Source organism: Macaca nemestrina, chromosome 5, assembly GCF_043159975.1.
Source record: "Macaca nemestrina isolate mMacNem1 chromosome 5, mMacNem.hap1, whole genome shotgun sequence".
NCBI lineage: Eukaryota > Metazoa > Chordata > Mammalia > Primates > Cercopithecidae > Macaca > Macaca nemestrina.
In genome coordinates this window covers 112,711,165-112,736,794 of record NC_092129.1, presented here as the reverse complement: position 1 = coordinate 112,736,794, position 25,630 = coordinate 112,711,165, and the positions used below count along the sequence as shown (strand labels likewise).

At 41.7% G+C, this 25,630-nt stretch overlaps 2 protein-coding genes and 1 non-coding gene across 4 annotated transcripts in view; 1 reads left to right on the top strand and 2 right to left on the bottom strand.

Annotated features, from left to right (window-relative positions):
* The window catches only part of OOE (oocyte expressed protein), a 29,204-nt gene extending 26,527 nt beyond the window's left edge, over positions 1-2,677 (bottom strand). Inside the window, exon 1 of the mRNA XM_071096854.1 lies at positions 2,346-2,677. Coding sequence (XP_070952955.1) covers positions 2,346-2,370 — 25 coding nt within the window. The 5' untranslated portion in view covers positions 2,371-2,677. The remainder of the gene's footprint in view (positions 1-2,345) is intronic.
* LOC105479552 (DEAD-box helicase 43) lies at positions 113-25,630 on the top strand. Of its 2 annotated transcripts, none has more exons than XM_071096853.1 (17): positions 113-135; positions 5,997-6,052; positions 8,817-8,946; positions 10,130-10,261; positions 12,980-13,061; positions 13,967-14,123; positions 14,652-14,770; positions 15,799-15,909; positions 16,255-16,396; positions 17,851-17,951; positions 20,598-20,685; positions 21,842-21,969; positions 22,159-22,268; positions 22,738-22,876; positions 23,710-23,797; positions 24,324-24,462; positions 25,418-25,630. In XM_071096853.1, exons 3-16 carry the CDS (start codon positions 8,868-8,870, stop codon positions 24,435-24,437), a joined length of 1,590 nt encoding a protein of 529 aa, XP_070952954.1. In that variant the 5' UTR covers positions 113-135; positions 5,997-6,052; positions 8,817-8,867; the 3' UTR covers positions 24,438-24,462; positions 25,418-25,630. The 2 variants fall into 2 exon arrangements, with proteins under 2 accessions (XP_070952954.1, XP_070952953.1); XM_071096852.1 differs by lacking the exon at positions 113-135 and adding an exon at positions 2,892-3,141.
* On the bottom strand, positions 1,906-2,006 carry LOC112426302 (small nucleolar RNA U13). The gene has a single exon (XR_003017575.1). It is a non-coding gene; the product is annotated as a small nucleolar RNA U13 (small nucleolar RNA).

Sequence of the window (25,630 nt, the reverse complement as noted above, 5' to 3'; positions counted from 1 at the left end):
TTCACTCTTGTTGCCCAGGCTGGAGCGCAATGGCGCAATCTTGGCTCATTGCAACTCTGCCTTCTGGGTTCAAGCAATTCTCCTGCCTCAGCCTCTCAAGTAGCTGGGACTACAAGTGCACGCCACCACACCCAGGTAATTTTTGTATTTTTAGTAGAGATGGGGTTTCACTGTGTTGGCCAGGATAGTCTCGATTTCTTGACCTCATGCTCTGCCCGCCTGGGCCTCCCAAAGTGCTGGGATTACAGGTGTGAGCCACCGCGCCCGACCTTTTCCTAGGTAATAGCATTTTATTCATATTTCTCCAGAGATGATGGCATTAAGAGCTAATATAGTTAATTGAATATGAGTTAACCCATTCAACTCAGGATGGACCAGGTCTTGTACTTTCTTTTTTCAATCTGAGGCACTGTGATTGAAATAGCATTAAAATAGGTGTCCACTGTGGGTTGTTAGGTTTGTTTTTTTTCTTACAGTCTCATTCTGTCACCTAGGCTGGAGTGCAGTGGCGCGATCTCGGCTCACTGCAACTTCCGCCTCCCAGGTACAAGCAATTCTTCTGCCTCAGCCTCCCAAGTAGCTGGGATTACAAGGCACCCACCACCATGCTTGGCTAATTATTTTTTTGTACTATTTATTTATTTATTTTTTGAGGTAGTTTCACTCTGTCGCCAGGCTGGAGTGCAGTGGCATGATCTCGGCTCACTGCAACCTCCGCCTCCTGGGTTCAAGCAATTCTCCTGCCTCAGCCTCCCAAGTAGCTGGGACTACAGGCGCATGCCCCCATGCCCAGCTAATTTTTGTAATTTTAATAGAGATGGAGTTTCACCATGTTGGCCAGGATGGTCTTGATCTCTTGACCTTGTGATCTGCCCGCCGCAGCCTCCCAAAATGCTGGGACTATAGGCATGAGCCACTGCGCCCAGTCAATATTTTTTGCATTTTTATTAGAGATGGGGTTTCACCATGTTGGCCAGGCTGGTAGCGAGCTCCTGACCTCAAGTGATCTGCCTACCTCACCTTCCCAAGGTGCTGGGATTACAGACATGAGCCACACCACGCTGGCCTGGTGTCCACTGTGTTTGATGGATGATTGAACTAAAAAAAAATTTTTTTTTTTTTTTTGAGATAGGGTCTCTACTCTGTTGCCCATACTGGAGTGCAGTGACACCATTTCGGCATTTCGGCTCACTGTAGCCTCAATCTCCCTGGCTCAAGTGATCCTCCCAGCTCAGCCTCCTGAGTAGCTGGAACTACAGCCTGTACCACCACACCCGGCAGGGACTCACTGTTACCCAGACTGGTGTTGAACCTTGGGACTCAAGAGATCCTCCGCCCAGGCCTCCTAAAGTGTTGAGATTACAGGTATGAGCTATCCCTCCTGGCCTAAACTGAAATTTGTTCAGATAATTCAAAGACCCTAATCAAAGGAGTGCACTTGCAGCTGGCCTGAAGCCCTGGAGTAGTATGTCCGGCCACAGAACCAGGCTGCACTGACGGTAATACTTCAGGAATCTATTCAATTTATTTCCTTAGCTCTAAAATTATGGCAGGCCAGGAACTATGGCTCATGCCTGTAATCCCTGAACTGTGTGAGGCCAAGGCAGGAGAAGTTGGATACCAGCCTGGGCAACATAGGGAGGTCTTGTCTTTACAAAAAAATTAGCCTGGCGTGGTGGCACACACCTGTAGTCCTAACTATTCGGGGGGCTGTGGTGGGAGTATTGCTTAAGTCCAACAGGTTGAATCTACAGTGAGCAGTGATGGCACCACTGCACTCCAGCCTAGGCGACAGAGGTCAAAAACAAAACAAAATAAAACAAAAAAACTATAGCAAACATCCAGAAAACTGTGTAGAGCAATTAATGTCTCTCAAGCCAGCGATCTTTTTCTCTTTATTTTTCACGTCAGGCAGGTAGTGTGCCCACTTTGTAACACGGTTTGAGGGAGACACGTTTGACACAAGGGCATGAAAACCCAATCACACTTATGACTTCCAAAAGGATCAAGTCAGTGATCTTTAAGCTGTGGGCCATTAAATACATTTTGTGAGCTGAGCGCAGTGGCTCAGGCCTGTAACCCCAGCACTATGGGAGGTGGAGGTGGGAGGATCACTTGAGTCCAGGAGTTCGAGACCAGCCTGGGCAACATCCTGGGAACCCCCGTCTCTATTTAAATAAAAAAAGTTTTTAATTTTGTGGATTACAACCATTTAAAAAACTAAACTAAAATAAGCTTAAATATATCAAAACGCTGCTTACCTAGCGAGGATAAATGCTGTTTTGTCAATCTGTTGTTTCAAGTTTTTTATGTGTGGATTGGGTCACCTTGTAACAGTGACTTACCTTTATGGGTCACGATTGAAAACATTTCCGGTGCAGTGGCTGACTGTAATCCCAGCACTTTGTAAGGCCGAGGCTGGAAGTTCACTTGAAACCAGAAGCCAGGAGTTCAAGAGCAGCCTGGGCAACACGGCTTCACCTCGTCTCTATTTAAAAAGAAAAAAAAAAAAGTTTCCAAGGCACTGAGATGCTAAGAACCCGAGGGGTGTGTCCGGTAGGGGCGGGAGCAAAGTGGGCGTTTGGAAAAAGTCCCACGCCTGGAAAGGAATACACGGTCCGGCACATTGACTGCTTCAAGGCACGCTCCCACGGTTCAGAAGGCCGATTGGCTAAAAATGGGAAAGTCCCGCCCACAACGCTCGCTGGCCAATGGCTGTGTGAAAGCGGGGCGAAGTGGGCGGGATAGGGGAGTGGGCGGGAGGGCTAGCCTCGCGCGGGCTCCTTAAGTAGCGGCTGCGTGGCTTCCCTGGCACGCTAGTGTTACGACGGCACGGTCAAGTGGTGCAGAGTCGGACGGCAACGACGTCGGACGCGCCCCTTCTTGGAAGAATGTCCCACCACGGAGGAACTCCCAAGGCCTCTACATGGGTCGTTGCTAGTCGGCGAAGCTCGACAGTGCCCCGAGCACCAGAGAGGAGGCCGGTGGAGGAGTTGAATCGAAGAGGTCCTGAGGGATATAGTGTCGGCAGAGGTAGCCGCTGGAGAGGCCCCTGTAGGCCCCCGGAGGCCGTGGCCGCTGGTCACGAGGAACCGCCGCTTTGTTTTGCTTTGAAGAACCACTTTGTCGGCGCGGTGATCGGTGAGAATGGGTGTGGCTGGCAGGGCAGGATAGGTGGGGCCAGGGGCGGAGCCTGGGCGAAGGCATTCCCGCCCCACTGCCTCACCTCCAATCAGCTGCCACCTAATGAGGTTCAGGTCTCTCCCAGAGCTATTTGTAAAACCTGGGGATAGAGTATAATTTAATCTGACCGGGCGCGGTGGTTTACGCCTGTAATCCCAGCACGTTGGGAGGCCGAGGCGGGCGGATCACCCGAGGTCAGGAGTTCGAGACCAGCCTGGCCAACATGGCGAAATCCCCGTCTTTACTTAAAAAAATAAATAAATAAAAGCTGGGCTTGGTGGCGCGCCCAGATACTCCGGAGGCTGAGGCACGAGAATGGCTTGAACCCGGCGGCTGAGGTTGGCAGTGAGCTGAGATCGCACCACTGCACTCCAGCCTGGGTGACAGAGCAAGACTCCTCCTCAATTAAAAAAAAAAAAGTAATTCACCTTTTGGTGTTTATACAGACAATGTATCTGGGAGAGCAACTCCTAGAAGACTTAGAAAATCTTAGGGCTGAAGAGGGATGCTTAGAACAGGCCTTTTAACAGACAGCTAACCCCAGAATGAAAAACAAAACTTAATCAGTCTTTCTATGAGTACCATTTAGAGCCAGGAATCAAAGAAAAGCTGTAAGATCATTTATAGGGCTGCCTAGAGCAGTTGTACCTTGCTTTTAGTTTCCTTAATTTTTAAAAAGTTAAAAAAAGAAAAAACTTTTTCTTACATCTTGTGTGTTAACATTCAATTCTGCATTTTTTAATTTTTTTACTTTTGATTTTTTTTTTTTTTTTTTTTTTTTTTTGAGACAGCTCTGTGGCCCTGGCTGGAGTGCAGTGTGGTGTGATCTCGGCTCACTACAACCTCTACCTCCTGGGCTCAAGCGATTCTCACACCTCAGCCTCCCTAGTAGCTGAAATTATAGACGTGCGCCACCATGCCCAGCTAATTTTTGTGTTTTTAGTAAAGATGAGTTTTCACATTACCCAGGATGGTCTCGAACCGTGGATCTACCCACCTCAGCCTCTCAAAATGCTGGGATTACAGACGTAAGCCACCGTGCCCTGCCCATTTCTGAATTTTTTTTGAAAAGCATTTAAAAATGATTAGAATGATTGCCCCATTGATTGCCATTAAGTCCGAGTATAAATTGCCACATTTTACCTATTAGGTATATTTTACCATTTTAAAACCTGAGAAAAATGAACAGATGGAGTCTGCTATAAAATAGTACATTATAAGACTAATTGCTATACTACCCAGAGATTCATTGGCCTTTCAGAAGGCTTGGGCTCCAGATCTGAAGAATGATGCTCCACGAAAGAAAGCCACTAGGTTTGCAATAAAAATCACTGAAGTTAGCACTTAGCAGATGAAAGGGCACTGTGCTACTGAGCACTCACTTGATGTTGGATCTGGATCCAACTTTTTTATTGTAAAAAATGAAATACCCTCTTTTATTTTATTTTTATTTTATTTTATTTTTTTTTTGAGACAGAGTCTCGCTTAGTTGCCCAGGCTGGAGTGCAGTGGCCAGATCTCAGCTCACTGCAAGCTCCGCCTCCCGGGTTCACGCCATTCTCCTGCCTCAGCCTCCCGAGTAGCTGGGACTACAGGCGCCCGCCGCCTCGCCCGGCTAATTTTTTGCATTTTTAGTAGAGACGGGGTTTCACAGTGTTAGCCAGGATGGTCTCGATCTCCTGACCTTGTGATCCGCCCGCCTCGGCCTCCCAAAGTGCTGGGATTACAGGCGTGAGCCACCGCACCCGGCCTCCCTCTTTTAAATGTATATCACAATACTAACAATAAGCACAATCTTGTATCCCAGATCTCTGGAACTTGCATGACTAAAACTGTATACTCCTTGAACAGCTCCCCATTTTTTTCCTGCTCCATCCCAGGGAACCACCATTTACATTGTTTCTGAGTTAGATTACTTTAGATAATCCATATAAGTAGAATCATGCACTAATTGTCTTTGTAATTGGCTCATTTCTCTAAGAATAATATCCTCCAGCCATATCCATTTTGTAGCATGAGACAGGATTTTCTTCCTTACTAAGGCTGAGTGGTATTCCATTATTAAGTATATACCTTACTTTATCTGTTAATCAGTCTATGATAAATGGGTGGCTTCCACCTTTTGACTTGAGTAGTGTTATTATGAAAATGGGAGTGCAATATATCTTTGAGACTCTGCTTTAAATTATTTTGGATGTATACCCCAAGTGAGACTGCTGGATCATATGTTAATTCTATTTTTAATTTTTTAGGAAATCTATACTGTTTTCCATAGTGGCAGCACCATTTTACAATCCCACCAACAGTACACAGGGGTTCCAATTTCTCCACATTCTTACCAACACGTGTTTTCTGTTTTTGGTAATGGCCATCCTACCAGATGTGAGGTGACAATCATTTTGTGGTTTTGATTTGCGTGGACCTGATTAGTGATGTTGAACATCTCATGCCTGTTGGCCATTTGTATGTCATTGGAGAAATGTCTATTCAACTGTTTGCCAATTTTTGAAAATTTGTTGAGTTGTATGAAAGAGTTCCAATTTCTGCATCCTCTCCACTAATTTGGACCCAATTAGGTTTTGTGCAAGCTGATACAGAATCTATAGTCTCCACCTCTCTGGGTAAGAGTCTGCTAAAACCCACCAAAATTTGGAATAGAACCTCTTCCCTCTTTCCAAACAAAAAATGATTGTTGAACCCTGGGAGCATTTTGGGGGAAGAACTAGAGAATGTTTGTTGAGGAAAATGGGTAAATTTTCAACTTACTAATTTCAACTTATAATAATAATATATTCCTTTATTTTTAAAAACAGGTCGTGGTGGGTCAAAAATAAAGAATATACAAAGTACAACAAACACCACAATCCAAGTAAGCCATCTGTGTTCTTCGGCCCTTAAGAGAGCATCATGCATTTCTAAGGGAGCACCTAACTCTTCTTTTTAAGACAGCTTCATTCTGTCTCCCAAGCTGGAGTGCAGTGACGTGATAACAAGTCACTACAACCTCTGCCTCCCGGGTTCAAGCAATTCTCCTGCTTCAGCCTCCCGAGTAGCTGGGATTACAGGCTCCCACCACCAAGCCCAGCTAATTTTTTAATTTTATTTTTTATTTTTAGTAGAGATGGGGTTTTACGATGTTGGCCAGGCTGCTCTCAACTCCTGGCCTCAAGTGATCCACCTGCCTTGGCCTCCCAAAGTGTTGGGATTACAGGCATGAGCCACCGCACCAGGCCTTAACTCTTAATTTCTGCCGAGTTATTAACATACTGTGGTAGATTAGATAAATTGCCAAAGCTCTTCATACTCCTGATTCTCAAGAAGCCACCTGAATTTTAAGCTGTTCCAGGTGTAGGTTTTGGGACTCTTGGAGGTAAAAATCTTTTTTTTTTTTTTTTTTTTTTTGAGACAGAGTCTCGCTCTGTTGCCCAGGCTGGAGTGCAGTGGCACGATCTTGGCTCACAGCAACCTCCGCCTCCCGGGTTCAAGCAATTCTCCTGCCTCAACCTCTGGAGTAGCTGGAATTACAGGCATGCGCCACCACGCCTGGCTAATTTTTGTATTTTTAGTAGAGACGGGGTTTCACCATGTTGGCCAGGCTGGTCTCAAGCGTGGGACCTCAGGTGATCCGCCCACTTCTGCCTCCCAGAGTGCTGGGATTACAGGCATGAGCCACCAGGCCCAGCCAGAGGTAAAAATCTTTAGAGATAATCTGCATAAGAATAGATCACTGGAATATTCATCATGTCCAAAATGTCTTCCAGAGAAAACCCCTTTCCTCAAACTTTGGCTAGCTCTTATATTCTCAATCTTAGTGAATGGTGGCAACATTCACTGAGTTTACAAGTCTGTAATCTGACTATCCATATTGGTATTTCCTTATTCTCATTCACCGCTAGGTCTTGACTATTTCTTGTACTTCTCAAGGGGAATGTCATCATTTGCCTTCTCCCCAACTTTATGTCCGGCTTCCATTTGTATCCTCTAATCATTCTCCACTGTGGTCAGAACAATAATTTTATTTTTTTATATTTTTTTGGGATGAAGTCTTGCTCTGTTGCCCAGGCTGAAGTGCACTGGTGCGATCTTAGCTCCAGTGCGATCTTAGCTGCAACCACTGCCTCCCGGATTCAAAAGATTCTCCTGCCTCAGCTTCCAGAGTAGCTGGGATTACAGGTGCCCGCCAGCTCACCTGGCTAATTTTTGTACTTTCAGTAGAGACAGGGTTTCACCATGTTGGCCAGGCTGGTCTAGAACTCCTGACCTCAAATAATCCACCCTCCTCAGCCCCACAAAGTGCTGGGATTACAGGTGTTAGCCACCGCGTTTGGCTAGAACAATCATTTTAAAACACAAATTATTTGTGTCCCTTTCCTATGTAAAAGCCTTTCATAGTATCTCAGGCCTGTAAGTCTAGACTCCTTAAAATTGTTGACTTGGGCGGGGCGCGGTGGCTCAAGCCTGTAATCCCAGCACTTTGGGAGGCCGAGGCGGGCGGATCACAAGGTCAGGAGATCGAGACCATCCTGGCTAACACGGCGAAACCCCGTCTCTACTAAAAACACAAAAAATTAGCCGGGCGAGGTGGCGGCGCCTGTGGTCCCAGCTACTCGGGAGGCCGAGGCAGGAGAATGGCGGGAACCCGGGAGGCGGAGCTTGCAGTGAGCTGAGATCTGGCCACTGCACTCCAGCCTGGGCGACAGAGCGAGACTCCGTCTCAAAAAAAAAAAAAAAAAAAAAAAAAAAATTGTTGACTTGGTCTGGCCTGTTCACTCTTTCCATTGTCCTTTCACCTAATTCCTTGAGTACTCCACCCACTTCCTGACACACCCTGCTACCATAGCTTTTTGCTCAGTCTGAGGCCCCCATTCTGTGTAGCTGTCCCTTTCCATAGCATCCCATAATGGCCTTGTTTCAGCACTCATACAGAGTTGTAGTGCCTGTAAATACTGTAGATGATAAACATTGTTTGAATTACCAACTGAAGACAAAATTTGGTGTATATTGTGTTTTAGATAAACATTGAATCCATTAGGGTATTTGAAATTACGGATGTTTATAGGTGTTACTTGTAGATTCTCTTCATAAGATGTATCCGTTTTGTAAATGTAAACCCTTAACGGTATACATGAGTTAAGTATAGAATCCCATCAAGTTAAAAATTTACCTAAGTAACCTGGCAGTTCAATAAACTGTCTATATAGCACATAGATTATGTCATTTCAGCCCTACCATTCTGTAAAATTAGCAAAATAAATACCATTTTATAGGTTGGAGACCTCAGAATCAAAATAATATTACTTGTCAGGTTGATGCCTTAATTATTTCTCTACACTATTTGCTGAGTTTATTCCCCGGCTATCCAGTTTTAAATGTTCAGGTTGTCCTGCCCCTCTCCATCTGACCAGGAGGTAAATCCCAGAGTAAATATAAATAGTATTCCTCTCTAACTAGAAATTTAGACCTTGATTGCTAGTAACACTATATTTACTTTCTACTGTAATGGTTTTTGAAGTTGAGTGATTGTTGGAAGGGGTTAGGGGCTTAGGGAGCTTTTTTTTTTTTTAGGGAACTTGTTAAGTCTCACCTTAGTAAGTCTCACTTTTAAGTCTCACTGTTTTTCCCCTTGTACCTAGATAATACAAGAACAACCAGAATCATTAGTCAAAATTTTTGGCAGCAAGGCAATGCAAACGAAAGCAAAAGCAGCGATAGATAATTTTGTTAAAAAGCTAGAAGAAAATTACAATTCAGAATGTGGAGTTGGTAAGTAATTTTCTCCCACTGAAGCCCTTTAAAATGTTTAATTTCATTCAGTGTTATAAGCCATTATACCTGATTTCCTTTTCTGATTCAAAGCATTAGGCTGCCATAAATGTAGTCTTAATGATTTTTTACTGTGAATGAAAGCCCAGAATATTTTTCCTCAAATTAAAATGCCAAATGCCAAATCTCTATGTTTATGCCTAGCAATTTTACTTTTAGCCACAGGTACGTGAAAATGAAATAACCCTTTATTTTTATTTATTTATTTTTTGTCTTTGTATTAATCTAGTTCTCGCAAGCAGTGAAATAATCCTTTAATACATACACTTTCGTGTTAGTGGTAGAGTAAGTATTGGTCCCAGGATCCTAACCCTAGTCCTGTCTTCAGATTCATGGCTGACATTGAAAATGGCTTAAATATTTGGTTATTTAAAAAATCTCAGATCTGTGTAGAATAGAGAAAAAATTCCTGAATCATACCTTGATGCAGTGTAAAGTAGAATAGAGACACTTGGGTTTAGAAGGCACCACTGCCTTTTAGTGTTTCTTGGGGAAAAAGACAAGGTCTAAGATTCTATTTTTGTAACTTTTATTTATTTCTTTTTCTTTTATTTTTAAAATTGTTTTGAGACAGGTTCTCACTGTGTTTTCCAGGCTGGAGTGCAGTGGTGTGATCATGGCTCATTATAACCTTGACCTCCTGGGCGGGAGTGATTCTCCCACCTCAGCCTCTCAAGTAGCTGGGACCACAGGTGTGTGCCACCACACCCAGCTAATTAAATTTTTTATAAAGTAGAGATGGGATTTCACCACGTTGCCTAGGCTGGTCTTGAGGCCTGAGTTCAAGTGATCCTACCCACCAGCCTCACAAAGTGCTGGTACTATAGGAGTGAGCTACAAAGCCTGGCTCTTCATCCATTCATCTGGGATAATATCTGCTTCCCCGGAGTATTATTGTAACGACTGAGTAATGGATATGACAATATTTTAGCAAACATTAGACTTGTGCTATTTTACTTACCTTCTCCAATAAAATTAAATTTTTGTAAGTTGTTGAACGATAACAAATGACAAGATTATCATGTTAATGTAGTACAGAAACCCCAAATTTTATATTTTAAGTATTGTCTGGTTATTAAAAACAAAATAGAAAAAAACTAATCGATAAAAATATTTTTAACAGATACTGCATTCCAACCTTCTGTTGGAAAAGATCGAAGCACAGATAACAATGTTGTTGCAGGAGATCGGCCATTGATAGATTGGGATCAAATTAGAGAGGAAGGTTTGAAATGGCAAAAAACAAAGTGGGCAGGTCAGTGCTGCTTCCTAACATTTACATACATTGTTTCTGTTAACCACAGTTTTTATCCTCTGTACGATGTCTGTGCTTTATTTTTAGTAAGGAAATGTATATGAAAATAGTAAAATCTAAAATGCTGCAATTAGTCCCTAGGTTATGATAGTTTCTATGTTGTCAGCTGTCATTTATGCTATAAGGGAAATATTAAACCTATTTATAGTCTGTCAGCGGTAACTCACTGCAAAAGGCTAATAATAAAATGGGAAAAAATCAGTCCCAGTGGGAAAATAGGAAGGGAGTAAACATGCAAACCGTAAGTTAACGTTGTTGCTATGTTGAGTAGAAATAGATCTTGGAGTATCCTGGTTGACAAGCAAAAAAAAAAAAGGGAAAGCCATTAAATGATAAGAAGCATTACAGTTCTTGGCAGAGTTTTGTTTGTTTATTTGTTTAATTTTGTTTTAGATTTAAATTTTTTAATTTAAAGATGAGGTCTCACTATCCTGCCCAGGTTAGTCTCAAACTCCTGGCTTCAAGTGATCCTCTCCTCACCCTCCCAAAGTGTTGGGATAACAGATGTCAGGCATAGTGCCCAGCCTTGTTTGAATTTTATTTTGTTTTATTTTTTGAGACAGAGTTTTGCTCTGTCACCCAGGCTGAAGTACAGTGGCGCGATCTCAGATCACCACAACCTCCATCTCCCAGGCTCAAGTGATTCCCATGCCTCAGCCTCCCGAGTACCTGGCATTACAGGTGTGTGCCAGCATGCCCAGCTGATTTTTATATTTTTAGTAGATACGGGTTTTTGTCATGTTGGCCAAGCTGATCTCAAACCCCTGGCCTCAAGTGATCCACCTGCCTTGGCCTCCCAAAGTGCTGGGATTACAGGCGTGAGCCACCCCGCCCAGCCCTTTTGTTTGAATTTAAATGAGATTTCTCATGTGGAACATTATATGTGGGGGATAATGCTTCATTATTCAAGCGCTGGCCTTGGCTCTCGGGAGGAGGCAGCAGTAGGACATCTTTTATTTAAAAAGTAAAAGCATGAATATGTTACAAAAATATTGACAGTTATTGCTACTGTGTTGGTCAGGACCTCTGCATGTTAAGTTTCCTGTGCTGCCTAAACAGTATGTGTTGAGAAGATTTAGGATCAGGGACCAGGGAAAGGATTTAAGTTTGGAAGAGGTATAATAGGCTTTTAAGAAATGTAGCTAGGCCGGGTGCGGCAGCTCATGCCTGTAATCCCAGCACTTTGGGAGGCTGAGGCTGGTGGATCACCTGACGTCAGGAGTTCAAGACCAGCTTGGGCAACATGGTGAAACCCCATCTCCACTAAAAATATAAAAATTAGCTGGGCATGGTGGCGCATGCCTGTAATCCCAGCTACTTGGGAGGCTGAGGCAGGAGAATCGCTTGACCCCCAGAGGTGGAGGTAGCAGTGAGCCAAGATTGAGTCATTGCCCTCCAGCCTGAGTGACAGAGTGAGACTCCATCTCAAAAAGAAAAAAGAAAAGAAATGTAGCTTAAGAGAATAGACCAAGGATATAAATGTAATTCCTAAAAAAGTAATTGGATGGACCTTCAAAGAAAAGATAACCAAACTATTATTGTGAGAGTATATTTATCCATTGTGGTGGTTGATGCCTTACAAAGCATGCTTCATTTTAATTTTTATTAAATTTTTTTTGAGGGTTTCACTCTGTTGCCTAGGCTAGAGTGCAGTGGCAAAATCACAGTTCATTGCAACCTCCATCTCTCAGGCTCAAGTGATCCTCCCACCTCAGCCTCTCTAGTAGTTGGGACTACAGGCACATACCACCATGCCAGGCTAATTTTTTTTTTTTTTTAGATGGAGTTTCACTGTTGTTGCCTAGGCTGGAGTGCAGTGTGCAGTCTCGGCACACTGCAACCTCTGCCTCCTGGGTTCAAGTGATTCTCCTGCCTCAGGCTCCTGAATAGCCAGGATTACAGGCGTCCGCCGCCATGCTCGGCTGATTTTTTGTATTTTTAGTAGAGATAGGGTTTCACTATGTTGGTCAGGCTGGTCTCGAACTCCTGACTTCAGGTGATCCACCTGCTTCAGCCTCCCAAAGTGCTAGGATTACAGGCATGAGCCACCGTGCCCAGTTCCTTTTTTTTTTTTTTTTTGAGATGGAGTTTCACTCTTGTTGCCCTGGCTGGAGTGCAATGGCGCAGTCTCGGCTCACTGCACCCTCCGCCTCCCTGAGTAGCTGGGATTATAGGCGTGCGCCACTGTGCCGGGAGAATTTTTGTGTGTGTGTGTGGTTTTTTTTTTTTTTTTTTTTTTTTTTAGTGGAGATGGGTTTCACCATGTTGGTCAGGCTGGTCTCAAACTCCTGACCTCAGGTGATCCACCTGCCTCAACCTTCCGAAGTGCCGAGATTACAGGTGTTAGCCACTGTGCTTGGCTGCCAGGCTAATCTTTAAAAATTTTCATAGAGACAGGGTGTCACTATTTTGCCCAGGCTCAAGTGATCCTCCCATGCCAGCCTCCCAAGTGCGGGGATTACAGGTGTAAGCTACTGTGCCTAACCTCCAGAAAGGGAGATCTTTTCGATGGGAGCAAGCCTCGTTGGCAAAGTGTAGAACTATCAAATGGTATGCATGGTAAAAAAAAATATATTGTAGTATGATTTCTGTAGCTTTGACTAAGTATTAATGATGCTGTAAAATTTATCAAAGTGTGGATTTTCATCTTTGTCCCAGATTTACCACCAATTAAGAAAAACTTTTATAAAGAGTCCACTGCCACAAGTGCCATGTCAAAAGTACAAGCAGATAGTTGGAGGTGGGTAGTTTTATTACCTAGTTGTGTAAGTATTTGTATAGTTACGTTATTGGTATTAACACTTTGGGCAAATGTGAAAAGATATTTGAAGACTATGCCTTCAATATTCAAATGAAAATGTGTCAACTTACGTGATATTTTAGAACATTGTTTTCTAGTAAAACTTCCTGCAGTGTTGGAAAATAGTCTATATTTGTGTCTAATGGAGTTGACTGGCACTTAAAGTATGGCTGGTGTAATTGAGCAAATGAATGTTTATATTAAACTGAAATAGCCGTGTGTGGCTAGTCCCTACTATATTGGACAGCAATTTTAGAGAATTATTGCTCTAATAGTTGAGTTGAAAAAAAAAAGATCTAATCTTGTTAATTTCTTAAACTCTTCAGTCCTTATTACCTGAAATTAGAAGGTTTTAATTGTAGTGGTTTTTCTTACTATTAAAGTCTGATAAAACTAAGAGATCCATGGAATAGCAGAATGGTTAAGGTGAGGAGCAGGGTAACTTACTGTATGATCACCTGTCAAATTGAGAATACTTTCTAACACATAAGATTGTTAAGGATGCATTAATGAAATATGTGTGGAACATCGTAGGCCCTCAGCATTTGCCAAATCTGGTTTTAATTTATGAAGCATGATTTTCAGGCTCCTCATCTTTGATCCATGAAATCTTCATTGACCTACTAATGTATAATGTTTTTAACCTTCCCATTGCAACTATTCTCAGATAAGAGACAGATGGACTCTTGCTTCTATTTCTTTATGCATTTCATTATAACTTCCCTGACAGTTTCATTTTAATCAATTGCAGTTGAATTTCTAGATAAGACCAGAACTGATTTTGGAGAATGTCTTGATTGGGGAGTAAAGTGAGGAAAACCACTGACGTTTTTTATTCTTTGAAGGAAAGAAAATTTTAATATAACGTGGGATGACTTGAAAGATGGGGAGAAACGAACCATCCCCAATCCTACCTGCACATTTGATGACGCCTTTCAATGTTATCCTGAGGTTATGGAAAACATTAAAAAGGCAGGTTTTCAAAAGCCAACACCTATTCAGGTATGCTTGCATTAATTACAATATTTCACTCAGCGTTTCTCTTTGAAACCAGTGATATCTGATTGTTAGAAGACACGAGGGAGCAACTGTCTCTTTGCATTCCCCCAGCACCTTCTCCCTAGAGTTCAAAAAATCTTTATTGAAAGAAGTTTGGAGCTGGGAAAGAAGGAACAGTTGGCAAAAAATATGTACTTTTTTTTTTTGAGACAGAGTTTTGCTCTTTTTGCCCAGGCTGGAATGCAGTGGTACAGTCTTGGCTCACCACAACCTCTATCTCCTGCGTTCAAGCAATTCTCCTGCCTCAGCTTCCCTAGTAACTGTGATTACAGACATGTGCCACCACACCCAGCTAATTTTTGTGTTTTTAGTAAAGACGGGGTGTCTCTCTGTTGATCAGGCTGGTCTCGAACTCCCGACCTCAGGAGATCCACCCGCCTCAGCCTCCCAAAGTGCTGGGATTACAGGCATGTGCTCCCGCGCCCAGCAAAAGATGTACTTTTTGTGTTAATGTTTATCATTCCGTTTCAGTCACAGGCATGGCCCATTGTGTTGCAAGGAATAGATCTTATAGGAGTAGCCCAGACTGGAACAGGAAAGACATTGTGTTATTTAATGCCTGGATTTATTCATCTGGACCTTCAACCCACGTAAGAATTCCTATGGCTGGTTTCTTCTTATAGAGGTTTGATAGATTTAGATATCAAAAATATAATTACAATTTCTTTACCTATTGCTTGATCCAAAGGTAATGCCTACCTGCAGAGAAAATGCAAGGAATTAGACACTTAGATTGTGCTGGTGAAAGTATAAATTGGCAAAACATTTTTAGGAGGCAATAAGTAATATTTACCAAAAGCCTCAGTAGTGAAACAGTGGAAACTGTTTAAACTATGTCCAATACACTTATCTATTCCATGATAAAATATTTGACATTTTAAATGTTAATGAAAAGACCATCTTAAACAAAAGGCTGGTATTGGGAAGTTGGGTTTTAGGGTGTATGGCTTTTTTAAATTTCCCTACTTTATGGTAAATATGTATTGCTTTTATAATAAGAAAAAGTATATAGAAACTAACACTGATCTCTCAGTAAAGCAATCTTAAATCTGAGAAAATAATAATACATTTTCATATGGGGAATTTGGCATATTATATATAATATTAGTCATTTTTTAGGTACGTAGATCATAATTAGCAAAGTCTGTAATATATAGAGACTACTTTTAATCATATACCTTCTCACAAAAATGCATAGTCTGACTATGTCTAACTGATACTCGTTGCTACAAATTTTTTTTTTTTTTTGAGTCAGAGTTTCACTCTTATTGCCCAGGCTGGAGTGCAGTGGTGCGATCTTGGCTCACTGCAACCTCCACCTCCTGGGTTCAAGTGATTCTCCTGCCTCAGCCTCCTGAGTAGCTGGGATTACAAGCTGCTGCCACCATATCTGGCTAATTTTTTGTATTTTTAGTTGAGACGAGGTTTCACCATGGTGGGTAGGCTGGTCTCAAACTCGTGACCTCAGGTAATCCGACCGCCTTGGCCTCCCAAAGTGCTGGGATTATAGGCGTGAGCCACCACACCTGGCTTGTTGCTACAAATCTTGATGGCACTGAATGAATGTACCGTGCATGTGAGACAAATAATTTAATATTAATCTGTTTTCTCTCCAAAGCCTTAAAGGTCAAAGGAATAGACCCGGCATGTTAGTTCTAACTCCCACTCGGGAATTAGCACTTCAAGTAGAAGGAGAATGTTGCAAATATTCATATAAAGGGCTTCGGAGGTAGGTGATTTTTTTTTCCCATTCCTTCACCAGTATCATATTTTAATCATTTGTGGCTTTATACATCTTCCCCATTATTTTTCACACATTCAGAGAATCCAAATGGCTCAACATGGGTCAGGCATTTAGCACTACTCTAATCAGTCAGAGCCTGGGTCAGGTGATGGTACAAATATTGCTCTTTAGGATACAACATTAGGGATTGATGGGTGTACGTAATTCTCAGAAAGGGGCAGATGCTCCTAAAGGTACCTGATAATTGATTTTTATCCCTTTTATTGAATTTTAAGTTGTGATGAGATATTATGTGCCTAAACATTAACCTTTAGATTTTTTCTTTTTAAGTGTTTGTGTATATGGTGGTGGAAATAGAGATGAACAAATAGAAGAGCTTAGAAAAGGTGTAGATATCATAATTGCAACTCCCGGAAGATTGAATGATCTGCAAATGAATAACTTTGTCAATCTGAAGAATATAACCTACTTGGTAATCATGCAATAGGGGTTTGGGATGCTGGGTTCAAAAATAACTGAACTGGCCGGGCGTGGTGGGTCACACCTGTAATCCCAGCACTTTGGGAAGCTGCAGCAGGTGGATCACCCAAGGTCAGGAGTTCGAGACCAGCCTGACCAATATGATGAAACCCCGTCTCTACTAAAGATACAAAAATTAGCCGGGTGTGGTGGCATGCACCTGTAATCACAGCTTCTCTGGAGGCTGAGACAGGAGAATCACTTGAACCTGGGAGGCGGAGGTTGCAGTGAGCCGAGATCATGCCATTGCACTCCAGCCTGGGCAACAAGAGTGAAACTCCATCTCAAAATATAAAAAATGACTGAACTATTATTTTCTCCTCCCTCCACTTGAGCTTTTAATAGTTTTAATCAACTCCCAAGTGCTTGGGTATAAGTTTCTTTTAGAATGGCTGTCGATTTTATTTTATTTTTTATTTTTTTATTTTAGGACACAGTTTTGCTCTAGTTGCCCAGGCTGGAGTGCTGTGGCGTCATCTTGGCTCACTGCAACCTTCGCCTCCCAGGTTCAAGCGATTCTCCTGCCTCAGCCTTCCAAGTAGCTGGGACTACAGGCGCCCGCCACCATACCTGGCTAATTTTTTCTTTTTAGTAGAGACGAGGTTTAACCATGTTGGCCAAGCTGGTCTTAAACTCCTAACCTCAGGTGATCTGCCTGCCTCGGCCTCCCAAAGTGCTGGGATGACAGGCATGAGCCACCGCGCCCAGCTATGGCTGTTGATTTTATAATGGCTCTAGGAATATTTCCCATTCTCTTTAGCATGTTGAAAGAAGTAAGACTTCGGCCGGGCGCGGTGGCTCAAGCCTGTAATCCCAGCACTTTGGGAGGCCGAGGCGGGCGGATCACGAGGTCAGGAGATCGAGACCATCCTGGCTAACACGGTGAAACCCCGTCTCTACTAAAAATACAAAAAGAAATTAGCCGGGCGTGGTGGCGGGCGCCTGTAGTCCCAGCTACTCCGGAGGCTGAGGCAGGAGAATGGCGTGAACCCGGGAGGCGGAGCTTGCAGTGAGCCGAGATCGCGCCACTGCACTCCAGTCTGGGCGACAGAGCGAGACTCCGTCTCAAAAAAAAAAAAAAAAAAAAAGAAAGAAGTAAGACTTCTATTTGAAATTATCATGCATGATAGAGATAGGTACACAATAATTAAAATCTACTTGGATATTTTAGACACAAATTTTGTTTAAGGAGATTTGGAAGCTATTGGAAAGCCAACAAAAATCAATGTAGACAACATACAATGACAAATTGCTTAGTATTCTGACCTCTGGAGAAATTAAAATCGTGGCTTAAGTAATAGGGGAAATGAGAAAAGCCTTTCTTAGTGTTCCATTAATAAAGAAAGAATATATGTCATTACCTGCCTCCCATATCTCATCTAGCCACATTCTTTTTTGTCAATGCAGGTTTTAGATGAAGCAGACAAGATGTTGGACATGGGATTTGAACCCCAGATAATGAAGATTTTGTTAGATGTGCGTCCAGATAGGCAGACGGTTATGACCAGGTAGGTATATGCCTAATTACTGTGTGCAAAATAGAAATCAGTGGAATAGAATCCCATTCTGTTTGGTTTTTCCCACAATATTTGAGCATTACTTGGAAGTATTGAAATCTTTAGATGAAAGATCTCATAACATTGGAAGTAGAACAGTGTAACAATAAGTACTTATTCATGACTATTGGGTTTCCTAAATTACAGATAGGGATTTCAACACAAACATTTACTTATCATAGTAAGGTCTCACTTTTGAATAAAGGGTTCACTTGTCTAAGCAGATAAACATTTGATTACTGAATACTTACTGCTCACAATAAAACAGGAAGCAATGATTATTTGAATATAGAGTGATCTATAAAGAATGATATCTCCTAGACCTATATCCTTTTCTTTATTAGTATAAATAACAAAATTGGCCAGGCACACAGGCTCATGCCTATAATCCCAGCACTTTGGGAGGCCGAGGTGGGTGGATCACCTGAGGTCAGGAGTTTCAGGCCAGCCTGGCCAACATGGTGAAACCTCGTCTCTACTAAAAACACAAAAATTAGCCAGGCATAGTGACGCACGCCTGTAGTCCCAGCTACTTGCAAGACTGAGGCAGGAGGATCGTTTGAACCTGGGAGGTAGAGGTTGCAGTGAGCCGAGATCATGCCCCTGCACTCTAGTCTGGGCAACAAGAGTGAAAATCTGTCTCAAAAAAAAAAAAAAAAGAATGACATATCCTGGGCTTATATCCTTTGTCTTTATTAGTATAAATAACATAAAATTAAAAAAATACGAAATCCTCTCACATAGTTTTATTACAAATAATCTTCCTATTTCAAGAAAAGTGAATTTATTTATTTATTTTGAGACAAAGTCTCGCTGACACCAGGCTGGAGTGCAGCAGCATGATCTTGGCTCACTGCAACCTCTGCCTCCTGGGTTCAAGCGATTCTCCTGTCTCAGCCTCCTGAGTAGCTGGGACTACAGGCACACATCACCATGCCCAGCTAATTATTGTATTTTTACCGATGGGGTTTCGCCATGTTGGGCCAGGCTGGTCTCAAACTCCTGACCTCAGGTGATCCACCTGTCTCAGCCTCCCAAAGTGCTGGGATTGCAAGCCTGAGCCACGATGCCTAACCCAAGAAAAGAGAACTTAGATTTTACTGAATTACTGTGAAGGTATAAAAAGTGGTCACTTTCATTATTTTATATATAGTTGAAGAAACATTTAAATGTAGATATTCTTTGATCAGTATATTTTGAAAGCTTGTTTTGTTTTTTGAGACAGGGTCTCACTCTGTCACCCAGGATGGAGTACAGTGGCACCATCTTGGCTCACTGCAGTCTCAACCTTCCCAGCTCAAGCAATTCTCCCACCTCAGCCTTCTGAGTAACTGGAACTACAGGTGCATGCCGCCACACCCAAGCGTGAACCTGGGAGGCGGAGCTTTCAAAGAGCTGAGATCGTGCCACTGCACTCCAGCCTGGGCGACAGAGTGAGACTCTATCTCAAAAAAAAAAAATTGTTTTTATTTGGGTTAAGTATTTGGTATTGCCTGCTGACACTATGAAAAATCGGGCTGGGCGCGGTGGCTCAAGCCTGTAATCCCAGCACTTTGGGAGGCCGAGACGGGCGGATCACGAGGTCAGGAGATCGAGACCATCCTGGTTAATACGGTGAAACCCCGTCTTACTAAAAAGTACAAAAAACTAGCCGGGCGAGGTGGCGGGCGCCTGTAGTCCCAGCTACTTGGGAGGCTGAGGCAGGAGAATGGCATGAACCCGGGAGGCGGAGCTTGCAGTGAGCTGAGATCTGGCCGCTGCACTCCAGCCTGGGCGACAGAGCGAGACTCTGTCTCAAAAAAAAAACAAACAAAAAACGAAAAATCGGATTTTTTTTTTTTGTCGTTTATAAAGGCCAAGAGATAAAATTAACCTAATACTAATCCCTTTTAGTGCCTTTTTCTTTCTTTCTTTTTTTTTTTTTTCTTTTTTGAGACAGAGTTTCGCTCTGTCACCCAGGCTGGAGTGTAGTGGCGTGATCTCTACTCACTGCAACCTCTGCTTCCCAGATTCAAGCGATTCTCCTGCCTCAGCCTCCCGAGTAGCTGGGATTATAGGCACACACCACCATGCCTGACTTATTTTTGTATTTATAGTAGGCACAGTTTCCCATGTTGACCAGGCTGGTCTCGAACTCCTGACCTCAAGTGATCTGCCTCTCCTCAGCCTCGCAAAGTGCTGGGATTACAGGCGTGAGCCTGCCTCAGCCTCCGGAGCAGCTGGGATTATAGGCGCCCGCTATCACACCCAGCTAATTTTTGTATTTTCAGTAGAGACTGGGTTTCATCATGTTGGCCAGGCTAGTCTTGAACTCCTGACCTCAGGTGATCCACCTGCCTTGGCCTCCCAAAGTGCTGGGATTACAGGCGTGAGCCACAGGGCCCGGCCAAAAACCTATTTATTAAGCATATTTGTTTCATCTACTAGCTTTACAGTAGTTGAGTAATCAGTGAATTAACTGTTAAATTTGCCTTACTTATTGAAAAAATAAGAAGTACTAAATTTGTCTTTCATGAGTAACTTGGTTCATAGCATGCTTAAGGAAACATAGTAATGTTTTTACAACAAAATTGTAATGTTTGTAACTTGTATTCCCAGTGCTACATGGCCTCATTCAGTTCATCGCCTCGCACAATCTTATTTGAAAGAACCAATGATTGTCTATGTTGGTACATTGGATCTAGTTGTAAGCTTTTTTTATTACTATTGTTTAACATTTCTTATGAAAATTCTGAAGATTTAGCTAATTTTGGTGTGCCTAGTCTGCCCACTTCCCAATTTTAGGGCAAATCACAGATGCATATAATTTTAATAGACCTACAATGCCATTATCTCATTTAAAATTTCAATAATTAGCTAATACCATCAACCTGTAGTTGAGGCCTATATATACATATATATATATATATATATATATATATATATATATATATATATTTTTTTTTTTTTTTTTTTTTTTTTTTTGAGACAGAGTCTCACTCTGTTGCCCAGGCTGGAGTGCAGTGGGTTCAAGTGATTCTTATGCCTCAACCTCCTGAGTAGCTGGGATTACAAGTATGGCTACCACTCCCGGCTAAGTTTTGTATTTTAGTAGAGACAGGGTTTTGCCATGTTGGCCAGGCTGGTCTCAAACTCCTGACCTCAGGTGATCGCCCCCCTTGGCCTCCCAAAGTGCTGGGATTACAGGCGTGAACCACCGTGCCCAGCAAAGTCAGGGTTTATATTTTTCTGATACCTCATTTTAACCCTGTTAGAATCAGGGTCTAAACATAACTCTATGTATATACATAAATATAAGTCTGTTCCCTTGATGAAGTTAAGACTGAATATTGGGCTTATGTGTTGTCAGTGGGAACCCTCCATTATAATATATAAAGTTCTCTCTCTGGCTTTTTGCTTAATCATTAATAAATGAAATTGGCCTTTCATTTAATCATTAGTAATAATGGGTCATTGCTTACACCCCTTATTTCATTAGGGATTTACACATGGTGATCCAGTAACATTTGTTTTATAAAATGATTACAGACATCACGCCACTGTACTTCTTCAGCCTGGGCAACAGAGTGAGACTGTGTCTCAGAAATAAACAAATGAAATAAAATGATTAGAGACAAATAGTTGGTCGAAGGAATGGTACCAATAGTATTTTGAGGTTAGGTGAAATCTAAGATACAAATCTTGAGTAGAAACAAGTAATTTTTTTAGGACATCTGCCATTTTGCTTAGTAGTTTATTAAACACATTAACCAATGAGAGAGAAGATGCATTTTGAGCTGATGTATGCGGTCTCCCCCTCAATCATGATGAACTTGATGAACTATGTTCTTTGAATCCTTTAGGCTGTAAGTTCAGTGAAGCAAAATATAATTGTAACCACCGAGGAAGAGAAATGGAGTCACATGCATACTTTTCTACAGAATATGTCATCCACAGACAAAGTCATTGTCTTCGTTTCTCGAAAAGCTGTGTAGGTATTTTTTCTTGTGTGTCCATTATAATTAATTAAATTGATTAGTTTAGGATCATTTCTATTTGTATACTAATTTCAAATGGGGGTGATACGTCTGTTATGTTACTTTAGATTTTTGCTAATAGACGTAAAACTGGTGGTATTAGAATAAGCACCTAAGAATGCTGAGTTTATCTTTTACTTCAGTGCGGATCACTTATCAAGTGACCTAATACTTGGAAATATATCAATAGAGTCTCTGCATGGAGATAGAGAACAGAGAGATCGGGAGAAAGCATTAGAGAACTTTAAAACAGGTATGTTTATGTAATTAATATTTCGTACATTTTAAAATTAGTGCAATACCTGTGCTTGGCTGAGTGACAGTATCTTTTCATGAAACCGTTTTATGTCTAAGATCTGTCCTCACCTTCTGTATCCTAAAACTACACTCATTAGAGCTCTAAACATTAATCTGCCTCTAAGCATTAAGTAAACAAAAAAGACTTTAAACCTGGATATCAAGGTATTAGTATGCAACAGAAAATATATCTGAAGTTATCTGAAAAATGTATCTTTCTGTCACGGTTCGAAGGGTTTAGGACTCATTTGCTGAACCATGGTATCTTGTAACTTGCCGGCAGTTACTTTTCCATTTTCACAAAGTAGGCATTTTAATGTAAACAGTAAGAAATGAAATTGATTAAATTAGGGCAAATATACTTTTTAGATCTTGGGTTGATTTATACCAGAATGGTTCAGTGTTCATTTGGTTTTACTTTTTAGGCAAAGTGAGAATACTAATTGCAACTGATCTAGCCTCTAGAGGACTTGATGTCCATGACGTTACACATGTCTATAATTTTGACTTTCCACGGAACATTGAAGAATATGTACACCGAATAGGGCGCACAGGAAGAGCAGGGTAAGTAAGCTTAGTCCACCCATGAAAGGCCAATTCTAGATTCTCATTACTCCTCTCACAAACTTCTTGCCCAGAGAACCATTTTATTCTATTACCTATGATTTTTCAGCTACTTCCCAGATTCTAGTCGGTACTTTGTTTATCCCTGTTCATTTGGCTTGTTTGGAGACTCAACCAGATTCAATCCATGATTAGCTTTTTATATCTGGTTCTATGTGTTTTATATCTAGTGTCACTAGTGAGCTGTGTACCCAGTGGTTACTCTGAAGGTTACTGACAAATTGGTATGGATATGAGAAGACCTTTTTCCTCTAAAGAGAGCTACCATTGGGCCGGGCACGGTGGCTCACGCCTGTAATCCTAGCACTTTGGGAGGCCTAGGCAGGTGGATCACGAGGTCAGGAGATCGAGACCATCCTGGCTAACATGGTGAAACCCCGTCTCTACTAAAAATACAAAAAATTTACCCAGGCGTGGTGGTAGGCACCTGTAGTCCCAGCTACTCTGGAGGCTGAGGCAGGAGAATCACTTGAACCCGTGAGGCAGAGGTTGCAGTAAGCCGAGATGGCGCCACTGCACTCCAGCCTGGGTGACAGTGCAAGACTCCGGCTCAAAAAATAAATAAATAAATAAATAAATAAAAGGGAGCTTCCATCATATACCCCCTTTGCTGTTTAAACCACAGCAGATTTAGATTCCAAATCTGTGTGACCCTAAATCTTCATACATTCCAGCTTCTGTGAAAAAGTTTTCATTTGTTTTATTCTGTATTAACTGAATAATGAATATATATTATAAATGAGATGACATGAGTTTTTTCCCCCACACTAAAGGAGGACTGGTGTTTCCATTACAACTTTGACTAGAAATGATTGGAGGGTTGCCTCTGAATTGATTAATATTCTGGAAAGAGCAAATCAGGTGAGACTATGCAATTCATTAGAAATCTACCTCTTACCAGTTTCTCAGTCAGTTATGCCAGGTCCTATGGCTTGCTATTTATCAGGAAACTTCAAATAAGTTTTCAACACATTTGAGGGCTTTAGCATGGCAATGATAAGAAACTATGGGAGCATATAACTGGGAAACTTAACCTAATGGGGGTGAGCAATGAAAGCCCCACCGAGGAAGAAATCAGTAGAATGGAGGTGGGAAAGTTGTAGAAGATGGGGTAAATGTTCCAGCAGGGGGAACATATTCAGGCTCAGAGGTAAAAAAGAATATGTAGAAAATGCTACCATATAAAGGCACATTAAAAACACTTGGAAGCAGCTGAAGCAGCAAATTTTGTAGCCTGTAGATGGATGTAGGTTTTAATCGAGATACCTATTTCTGTTTAAAGGATGTCATGTAACCAGCTGTGTGATTATCTGAAATGGTTTGGATGCATTTTAGTGTTGTAGAAAAGAACTCAGAATCCTAATAACAACACATTGAATAATTTCAGAGTATTCCAGAGGAGCTTGTGTCAATGGCTGAGAGGTTTAAGGCACATCAACAGAAAAGGGAAATGGAAAGAAAAATGGAAAGACCTCAAGGAAGGCCCAAGAAGTTTCATTAATGTCTTCTGGACTAGTGTGGTAGAGGTAAAAGTTCAATAACACATGGACTTTAAAATGCCTGCTTACTTCAACTAGGTTTTGTTAATAATGTTTATTGCAATGAGCATTATCTCTAAGTCATTAACATAATAAATTAGGTGTTACTCGTATCTATTACTTAATCCTTCTGGGTATACATCAAAAAGAATGAAAGCCAGGTCTTTTTGTACTTATGTTTATAGCAGCACTATTCATAATAGTCAAAGGTATACAACCCAAGCGTCCATCAGTGAATGAGTAGATAAACACAATGGAATATCATTCAGCCCTAGAAAGGAAGAAAACTCAGTCATATAGATGAACTTTGAGGACATTATGCTTGGAGAAATAAGCCAATTACAAGGACATACTATATTATCCCACTTGTAGGAGGTACTTAGAATAGTAAAATTCACAGTGACAGAAAGTAGAATGGTGGTTACTCCAAGGACTTGGGAAGTGGGAAGGGGGAATTGTTTGGTGGACACAGAGTTTTTCATGGCATGAAAGTTTTGGAGGCTGTACGCAGTGGCTCACACCTGTAATCCCAGCACTTTGGGAGGATGAGGCAGGTGGATCACTTGAGGTCAAGAGTTCGAGACCAACCTGGCCAACATGGAAAAACTCCATCTCTATTAAAAATACAAAAATTAGCCAGGCATGGTGGCACCCACCTGTAATCCCAGCTATACGAGAGGCTGAGGCAGGAGAATCGCTTGAATCTGGGAAGTGGAGTTTGCAGTGAGGTGAGATCGGGCCACTGCACTCCAGTCCAGCCTGGACAACAGAGCCGGACGCTGTCTCCAGTTTTGGAGATTAACTGCACAGCAATGAGTATACACTACAGAGCTGCACACTTAAAAATGGTTATGGTAAATTCGGGTATGTTTATTTCATCACAATTAAGCTTTTTAAAAACAATGTTGGAGTCAGCAATTTACATTTTGTTTCTATTTTTCAGAATTCAAGATTTTTTAGAAATATAATAAGACGGAAGTATTAGACATGCTGGCAGTATGAAGAGACCGGACTGATTTGACTGATTCTTAAAATAATAGTGTTTGAAAATGTAGAATTCAATGTTTTATACTTTCTTTAATAAAAACAGAAGTATTTAAACTTGGAAGTTGTTTCCTGGATTTTTATTAAGGAGTGTAGCATTAGAATGTTTTTC